This window comes from Danio rerio, chromosome 8 (assembly GCF_049306965.1).
Source record: "Danio rerio strain Tuebingen ecotype United States chromosome 8, GRCz12tu, whole genome shotgun sequence".
In the NCBI taxonomy this organism is placed as follows: domain Eukaryota; kingdom Metazoa; phylum Chordata; class Actinopteri; order Cypriniformes; family Danionidae; genus Danio; species Danio rerio.
In genome coordinates this window covers 43,134,623-43,144,854 of record NC_133183.1, presented here as the reverse complement: position 1 = coordinate 43,144,854, position 10,232 = coordinate 43,134,623, and the positions used below count along the sequence as shown (strand labels likewise).

The 10,232-nt window shown below is 33.4% G+C and overlaps 1 protein-coding gene across 2 annotated transcripts; it reads right to left on the bottom strand.

Moving 5' to 3' along the window:
- Positions 1–5,598: 5,598 nt before the first annotated feature.
- On the bottom strand, positions 5,599–9,056 carry mhc2d8.35b2 (major histocompatibility complex class II d8.35b2). 2 transcript variants are annotated; one of them, NM_001080633.2, is made up of 5 exons: positions 8,942–9,056; positions 8,429–8,701; positions 6,130–6,411; positions 5,941–6,054; positions 5,599–5,858 (listed from the first exon to the last, which is right to left on the bottom strand). In NM_001080633.2, exons 1-5 carry the CDS (start codon positions 9,045–9,047, stop codon positions 5,800–5,802), a joined length of 834 nt encoding a protein of 277 aa, NP_001074102.2. In that variant the 5' UTR covers positions 9,048–9,056; the 3' UTR covers positions 5,599–5,799. The 2 variants fall into 2 exon arrangements, with proteins under 2 accessions (NP_001074102.2, XP_073765758.1); XM_073909657.1 differs by lacking the exons at positions 8,429–8,701; positions 8,942–9,056 and adding an exon at positions 7,065–7,119.
- Positions 9,057–10,232: the final 1,176 nt, after the last annotated feature.

The following is a 10,232-nucleotide window of genomic DNA, read 5'->3' as shown; positions in this document are numbered from 1 at the left end:
GCCAAATGAAGGTTTATTTGGAGTCAGAAAGGGTATCAGGCATGTTAAAAATTAAGTCATTTGAGGGTAAGTGCTTTAGATGTGAACTGTTTCACAAAATTCAGTTTCATTTGGAGTTCGACTGGTTCACTTAGAAAACTTAATCAATGGTGGGCCACAGCTCTGCACAGTTTTGCTCCAACTCTATCTACGCAGCTCATTAAAATCGAGGTGTTTAAAAGACATGAACACCTTAGCTTTTTAGCAAAATTGATCAATCTAACAAACAAGGAGAAATAAAACTAAAAATAATTAAAAGATCGGATGCTCCAGGAGGGGCTTTTGATAAAAAAAAATAATAATAATAAAAATTAAATCTATATAGATAGTATTGGAGTGACTCTGTTGTGCAGTAGGTTGTGCTTTCGCCTCACAGCAAGAAGTTCCTGGTTCTAGCCTCGGCTGGGTCAGTTGGCGTTCCTGTGTGGAATTTGCATGTTCTCCCAGCATTCGAGTGGGTTACCTCCGGGTGCTCCGGTTTCCCCCACAGTCCAAAGACATGTTTTACAGGTGAATTGGGTAGGCTAAATTGTCTGTAGTGTGTATGGATGTTTCCCAGAGATGGGTTGTAGCTAGAGCTAGAGCATCCGCTGCAAAAAACATATGCAGGATAAGTTGGCGGTTCATTCCGCTGTGGCGACCCCAGATTAATAAAAGGAGCTAAAAAGAAAATGAATGATTGAATGAATAGATAGTATTGGTGTGCTTTGAGGAGTTTAAGGTTAGAAATCATCTAAAACTTGCAGGGCTCCTCCATCTTCTGGTGGTCAACAGTGAATAAAACTGTAGATTAAATAAATGTAACAATATAGACAAATGTAAAATAATCCATAATCAACAGTTAGCTGAACATTTATATTATATGGTTTCATATTATACTTTAATTCCCAACAACACAGCTCCCAAAAGATCAATTACTAGAGCACTACTTGTGCTAAAATAGAAAAAGGAGACTGTGATAAAATAGAAATAAATAAAACATTCATTTCAGGCGACATGGTGGCACAGTAAGTAGCACTTTCGCCTTACCACAAGAAGGTCAATGGTTTGAGCTTTGGCTAGGTCAGTTAGTGTTTCTGTGTAAAGTTTGCATGTTCTCCCTGTGTTCGTTTGTGTTTCTTCTGTGTTCTCCAGTTTCCCCCACAAAGACATGTGGTACATGTGAATTGGGTAAGTTAAATTGCCAGTAGTGTGTGTGGATGTTTACCAGTGATGGGTTGCGGCTGGAAGGGCATTTGCTGCTTAACAAATATATGCTGGCTAAGTTGGCAGTTCATTCTGCTGTGGTGACCCCGGATTAATAAAAGGACTAACCCGAAAAGAAAATTAATGAATCAATGAATGAAATAAATTTCAACGTTATATATAATAAATTTGGATAAACGAGAGTGAAATGTTAGATAACTGAATTGTATTCATTTTCATATATTCCATATATCCATTTATATTATTTTTTTTATCTACAGTTGAAGTCAGAATTATTAGCCCCCTTTGGAATTGATTTTTTTCTCTTTTTTCCCAAATGATGTTGAACAGAGCAAGGAAATTTTCACAGTATATCTGATAATATTTTTTTCGTTTGGAGAAAGTCTTATTTATTTTATTTTGGATGGAATAAAAGCAGTTTTAAAATTTTTAAATTTTAAAAATGTAAAAAATAATAATAATAAAAGAAAAAGAAAAAAAAAAAAAATATATATATATATATATATATATATATATATTTTTTTTTTTTTTTTTTTAAGGTCAACATTATTAGCCCCTTGAAGCAATTTTTTGATAGTCTATAAAAAATATTAAAAAAAGCATTGTTATACAATAACTTGCCTAATTACCCTAACCTGCCTAGTTAACCCAATAACCTAGTTAAGCCGTTAAATGTCACTTTATGCTGTATAGAATCATCTTGAAAAATATTTAGTCAAATATTATTTACTGCCATCATGGCAAAGATAAAATAAATCAGTTACTAGAAATTAGTTATTAAACTATTATGTTTATAAATGTGTTGAAAAAAAAATGCCCTCTAATAAATATATATGTGTATAAATATATAAATAAATAAATAAATAAATAAATATATAAATATATATATGTGTGTGTGTGTGTGTGTGTGTTGAACAAAATATTTTGTATTATATTATTTATTAGTTATTAAAATATCCCTGATAAACTGAAAACGGAGAAAAAATAAACAGGGGCTCATAATTCAGGGGAGCTAATAATTCTGACTTTAACTGTGTATATATATATATATATATATATATATATATATATATATATATATATATATATATATATATATATATATATATATATATATATATATATATATATATATATATGTCTTAAACTTAAATGTTTAATGACCATGAAATATTGTAAACAGAAGTGTTTAATGTTTTCATTATAATGTTGTCAATATAATGAAGAAATTTACATAAACATTACAGTAAGTTACACATGATTAAATGAACTTTCTTTCACCTCATGTGCTTGTATGAGGAAGTTGGGTTTTCTGAAGTGATTTGACATGATAGATATGGTTGTTATAATGCCTTTGGGCCATATAGAGGAAGTCTATTCATTAGATTTAAACACACGCACAAGCACACACACAAGCACATACACACACGCGCACACACACACGCACACACACACACACACACACACACACACACACACACACACACACACACACACACACACACACACACACACACACACACACACACACACACACAGTAATATTTTCAATACAGAACAGTAATATATTCAGAATTATTCTTTTATCAGGTACAGGAAAAAGTTAAGCATTGGTGAAAATAAATGACAAGAGTGTTGCCAAAAAAAAGAGAGAGAGAGAAAAAAAAACCCAAAAACATTTAGGGTAGATTAATAAATGTTTCTTTGAGGATCGCCACCAGAAACCTAACTTTGTTTGTACCCTCAAATTATCATTTTACACTTGGTTTTATGAAATCTCTCATATAATTCATGATTTAATTGTGTACAAATGCTGAAATTCAGAGACACTCACTAAAATCTCAAAACTCCAACTTCAAGCTAAATGTATATGTTGATTAAAGTATGTAAACAAAAGAGCATGTGCTAGTAAGGTATGTTTAGAAGCTAATATATAGCTGAGGTGTTGATGCAGACATGCACATGCTTAGTCGCCACAGCGGAATGAAGCGCCAACGAATGCCCATCCAGCCAGAACCCAACACTAAAGGAAACACTCATACATTCTTTCATTTACACACATACACTAGTACGGATAATTAAGCTTATTCAATTCACCTGTACCGCATGTCTTTGAACTTGTGGGGGAAACCGAAACACCCGGAGGCAACCCACGCGAGCAAACTTCACACTGTACTTGACACCAAACAGGAGACGTTTGAATCCATATTTACCCCATGGCATGTTAAACGCGCATAGTAGATAAGATTCTGTATCCAGTCTGACTTGCCAGTAGCCGTCCTTTTCATCAAAGATGGAGGAAATTTTCTTTCCAGAAAGCTTAACCAAGACATCTTCAGTTGTTTGAAGTGTTGACGTAGAACAGCTTTATTTAGGTGATGAGGATCCAGGCACACATAATAACTCATTCTTTTTTTCAGTGATAACAAGGCTGTTGACCCAAAAAGAGGGGTGGGTTACTGGCGCTATAACATCTCTTTGCAACAGCTGAACCAGTGTATCCTTCAAGGAAACACTACATGGTATCAAAAGTGGGATCATACAGACTCAAGCCTGCAGTTGACAGCAACGTGATGAAGAAAGTGAGCTTATCCAGACAAAAGTGAGACTGAAACGCATGTGAGGGTTAGCAGTTGGAGCTGCTTGTGCTCTGTTTAATAAATGTGCCAACTGACCCAACTGAGGCTAAAACCAGTGACCTTCTTGCTGTGAGGCGATTGTGCTACTGCACCACCATGATGACGCATTTTAATTGACAAAACCTATTATCAAACCTATTATTTTTATGCAACAGTTAAGTTGCACGTTAAGTTGCTATGCGAAGACAAGAAAATAATTTTTTTTTTGGCATGCTAAATTATGTGAAATTGTGCATATAGGTATAATCAGTTCAAACTTTTATGAAGTTTTATATATACATAGACACACACATATATATGTAAAGCATTATATTACATTTAGAAGTTGTACTACTATTACTATCAGTATAAACCTTACTATATTAAACAAACATTTTTAAGTGTATTACTATTAAATTACTACTTCTAAATGTTTTATTATGCTTTATATACTTTATATTGTTTAATATGGTAGGGTTTATACTAGTATTCCACTGTATTACATAGACAGACAGCCATTTGAGTTCTGAGTAAGCCAAATAGGCTTAACCGCCCTATGTTTACTGTAGTCAAAATGACTTTCAATATTTAAGTGCATTTGTTTTCATGTATTAAATAAATAAATGGCCACTTTTCTAATTAAAGGGCATAAATATAAATATATATTTTTTGAATAAAATAATCATATAAATTTACAGACTAATTCACATATTTCACGATCTGAAGGATAATCATAAAAAAGTATTGTTTATACTAGACAACACTTGATGTTTCTATCTGTCAGTGACTCAGTGACAGTTAAAACAATACATTCTCTAAGTGGTTCTGTCACTATTTTTGATCCTTTCTGTGCAAGACTGTATGGTACAGTTTATGCCACACAAACTGTAAAGTATTTAATATCGGTAGTTCACTTGAATTATAAAAAGCGAAATGTTCGTTACGAGTTTTGCTGGAGGAAACAGCTGTGCTGATGCGATGAACGCAGAGAACACCCGACTGCTCCTCTGTGACATTAGGATATACAGGAGAAACGGTTATCAAAGAACTGCAAATAAGCAGATATTATAACAATTTAAACACACACCTTGTTCTTTCGCTGTCCACGGATGTGGTTTGCTGATCAAATGAAAAATAAAAGACAGCGAGGAGCCGAATTCTGCCTGCATTTTCATATCAAATTTAAAGGGGACTGAGAGGATAATTTGGTGTATAGTTTATGAGCTAATCGCAAAAGTTTTAGGGGGGCTGAGTAGAAATATAGAGAGGCTACAGCCCCCTAAAATATTCCTAGCAACGCCCATTATTGGCCTCCCCTACTGAAAAAAAACAGCTTTAACCAGCCTAGGCTGGTTGGCTGGTTTTAGCTGGTCGTCCAGGCTGGTTTTAGAAGGGTTTTGGCGATTTCCAGGCTGGTTTCCAGCCATTTCCAGCCTGGTCTTAGCTGGTCAGGCTGGGAGAAGAGCAGTTAAAACCAGACCAGCTAAGACCAGGCTGGAAATGACTGGAAACCAGTCTGGTAATGGCCAAAGCCCCTCTAAAACCAGCCTGGTCGACCAGCTAAAACCAGCCTAGGCTGGTTAAAGCTGTTTTTTCAGCAGGGTCCAACTCTTAAGTTATTAGTTATTGATATCAACCAAAAAAAATCCATATCAGTGTGTCCCTAAATGAAATCAATAATTTATATTGTTTATATAGTTTGTTATATTTTTTTAGGACAAAACTATGACAGACAGCTGTTTATCCTTTTTATTTTTAAAAGTAAATGTTCAAAAGTAAACACCAATTTTACACTGTGGATTTTGTTCTTTCTGCTTTCAAATTGAGCAATAAAAGTGACATTAACTGTGCCATAATTCATTCAACAGGACGTATACAGATGGTACTGTAGGTGTAATGTTCATGACAGAGTGCTCTGTGGTGAATGCCATTTACATTAGCGTCCGAACATAAGTGGCAATGTAATCAGGCGACTTGGAACTACTGAAGTCCTCCCTGTCAAAAAATAAAATGAAAAATATTCAAATATGGGGCTGATATTTTACATAGTTAAATCTGTATTATTCACTCCACTTACCTGTAGTTTTCTTCTTGTAGTAAATGATTCCAGCTGCTGCAGTGATGATTCCCAGCACAAGAGCAGAAACCCCGATGGAAATTTTATTCCTCTCAAAGACAGGAAGAGATGGATCTGTATGTTCAACTTGTGTATTAATTTTTCGATCCACAAACACAATTCCAATGCCAACAGCTGAGTTCTACTTACCCCAGTCATAAATCATGGGTTTGTTAGAGCTGGCATGTTCAATCACACAGGAAATCCTTTCTCCAGGTTTCGGACTGTATTCAAGCTCAGAGTGAATCTGGTAATACCAGTCACCATCAGCCATCTCCATAGTTGAGGTCACTTCAGAGGTCATTACTTCACCATTTCTCAACCAGAACACGTTGATGTGTGGAGGATAAAAATCATATGCGCTGCACATCAAAACTGTTGATTGTCTTCCACCGGCCCGGGTCACTGAACTAAGCTTAACCTTTGGTTTCACTGAATTGAGAAGAACATAATTAATAAACTGCTTCTAGCATGTCTATATATGAATGTGTATGTTTGGGTTGTCAAAGTTAAAGAAAGAATTAAATACCTCTAACAATGTTAAATGTTGTTTTTTAACATATATATAGAGAATAGAATATAATTTAATATAATTTTTAGAATATAACTCCCCCCCCAATTTCTGTTTATTGGAGAGCAGATTTTTTCAACACATTTCCAAACATAATAGTTTTAATAACTCATTTCTTATAACTGATTTATTTTATCTTTGCCATGATGACAGTAAATAATATTTGACTAGATATTTTACAAGACACTTCAATACAGCTTAAAGAAACATTTAAAGGCTTAACTAGTTTAATTAGGTTAACTAGGCAGGTCATGGTAATTAGGCAAGTTATTGTATAATGATGGTTTGTTCTGTAGACTATCAAAAAATATATAGCTTAAAGGGGATAATAATTTTGTTCTTAAAATGGTATTTAAAAATTAAAAACTGCTTTTATTCTAGCCAAAATAAAACATAAGACTTTCTCTAGAAGAAAAAAATATTATCAGACATACTGTGAAAATTTCCTCGCTCTGTTAAACATCATTTGGGAAATATATTAGAAAAAATACCCTTCAAATCAAAAAGAACTCACCCAAATCAAACAATTTTATGAGTTGTGAGTTCTGTGTGGGCTGAAATTGTTTTTGTACTGTGGATTGGACTAATAGACTAAGCTCCACAGCACTCTTTGTTTGATAAGGGGAGAGCAAGGTCCTGTTTGCTCATATGTGTTTTGCTTTATCACATAATAAGAAAGACATTTTTCATAACATCACTTTTTTTTAAATTTCTTAAAATATATATATATTCAATAAATGTTTCAAACTGAGGTAATTGTATGATCTGTACATATAGCTAAACTATAGTCTACCTAAGAGCATTATTATATTGTACAGACTGTACAGGTTAAAGCCAATAAATGTTCTAATAAGTTTAATATCAAGTCTGAATTAAACTTCTGTGTGCTGTTAAAAAAAAAAGAAAAAGAAAAAAAACAGAAATTCACATAATGTGCAAATAAAATAACTCAATATTATGGTAATTGATCAATGTTTATATGTAAATAAAAGCCTAAATTAGAATCTGTTCATTGTGCAGGCCAAAGTTTAATTTTTAATTAGACTTCAATTAAATCTCTAAAAGTATTTTGTAAAATAGTGTACACTTAAAAAAAAAAAGCTGTAGTTTTAACTATTTTTTTTTCTTGGAGTATAGTTTTTTTAGTAGACTACTTTTGTACTTTTACTTGAGTACTTTTTTGTCATAGTACTTTTACTTGTAATTGAGTATTATTTTACCAATGCAACAGTATTTTATACATTGATTCATTTTTCTTCGGCTTAGTTCCTTTATTCATGAGGGGTCACCACAGCAGAATAAACTGACAACTCAACCAGCATATGTTTAACAAAGCGGACGCCCTTCCAGCTGCAACCCAGTACTGCAGATCATTTACACACATACTGTCACCTTAGAATTATAAGGTTCTTATTGACATTTTTATCAAAATTCAATTCTTATTCAATGACAAATTATTAACATTATGGGATGTTTTTTATAAGTTGTTTACATTTTAAGACTTTTTATTTAAATAAACAAATGTTACACACATACTGTTTGCTATATGGAATGCAAAAACTTTAAAGCTCATTATTTCAAAATTGATTAAACCCACGTGAACACGGGGAGAACATGCAAACTCCACACAGAAACGCCAACTGACCCAGCCGGTGCTTAAACCAGCGACCTTATTGCTGTAAGGCGACAGCGGTGAACACTGAGCCACCATGCTACCAAAGCTTCTTGAAAAATAAAGCTTATGATGTCAAGAGAAGTAAGCCATGTCATGTATGGCAATAAATAAATAAATAAATAAATATAAATAAATCGATGGTTAGCACTTTCATCTTACAGCAAGCAAGTAAAATAAATATCAGAGACTTTTATGCCACATACCTGCTTTATCTAAGATGCTGTTTTCATAGATTTGAGAATTATACTTGCAGAAAAATTCCACAACGTCTTTCTCCTGATCTACAAATGTTCCATTGTTCCAGAACTCTGCAAGTTTTAATCCATACTCGTTAAACCCTTCAAACCTCCCCAGATTGCTGTTAAACTGTATGAATAGATTTTTATTGAAATACGTGCGGTCAAAATACACCATGGCACTGATATTAGAGGAGCTGAAGATGCATCTTGATACACGGTACATGTAATATACATTAGCTGAAAAGGAAACAGGTGGATTGGTCAGTCAGTAAATTATTTCAACAAGCATTGAGATGTATCAGCCAGTTGCTGTACATTAATGTCTTTAAAATAATACTGGTCAAGAATACATTTGCTTTAGTTGCTCTTCTTAAAAAAATGTTGCAATATAATTAACTAATACTGCTGGTAACAACAATTATTTTATTATTTTTAGTATAATGATAGTTTATATTTAATATCACTCATGTTACTTACCACTTTCCCCTACAAAGAATAGAGCCAAAATCAATATGAGAGAACTATAGAGCTTTTTCTGTGACATTTTAGCCACGCTGAATACAAAGTGAATGCTGCTGAACATGGACGTCTATGATAACTGTTTAACCAGTTTATGCAGGCCTATGTGTCAAGTGTTGCTAGGCAGCATACTGCTTTTATTCCAAAAAGAAAGAAAAAACACTTTCTCATTACTATCCAATGCTCATTTGGACCTTAAATGTTTATTTTCATTACAGATTAAAAATTTGTAACACTACTGCAGTACTGTATACAGTTGTTGACAAGCAAAAGAAGATTTCTTCAAATTTCAATGCTTAGAGCCAATATGTAAACAGGTTGTTTGCTTAATTGCTCTAAGTAATCACTAGGGCCAGACAGAATCTGCTGACATTTTTTTCTATTTCTGCGGATAATTTTGTAAAAAATCTGCAGATTTATGCAGAATGATTTTGGTAGTACCGTAACTAAAAACTTAATACATGAAATGAAAAATAATTGTTTTTTTTTTCACGTTTATATTATGTTTACAATGCTAATCCATCTAGATCCACTTGTTAGGTAAACAAAGCAAGACTCTCATATAATATCTCTACTAAAAACAGAAAATATTATTTTATTAACTCGTCACCTCAGAATTATAAGGTTCTATTTGACATTTTTTTCAAATTGAGTTATTCACATATTCTTATTAAATGACAACTTCTTTACATTATGGGATGTATATACATTATAGAATTATCTGTTGTGTGTTATCTTAGACCTGACTCATGGCCGAGAATTATGTTTGTTGAGCTTTATCTTTGGACTCATCATCCCTCTTTTTTGCTTCATACTAAAAAATCAGGAGCCATGCTTAGTCCAAATCAGATCTCCATCATATTATTTCAACTTTGTTTCGTGGACTTGCAAAACTCAGTGCGTGCAAACACCTCCACAAAAAAAGACTGTTATGCCTGCTTCACGTGCCCTAGTAATTGGGGTCGAACGACCTCCCTGCTTCAGACTATAGTTAGCATGTCACATCTCCTCATTATCAACTTCATGCATATCCACTCCATCAACTGCATGCACACCCTCTTCGTCTGTATAAGAGCATCCATGAATTGCAAAATAATAGAATGGGCAATAATAAGAAATAAATAGCAATCTCCTTTACTCCACTTCTACAAACTATTTTTTTAAGTTCATTATTCATAAATTCCACTTATACATATGTTAATGTTCAGCCCTCCTCTCTCAAACAGCCTATACTCCTTAAAAAGTTGTA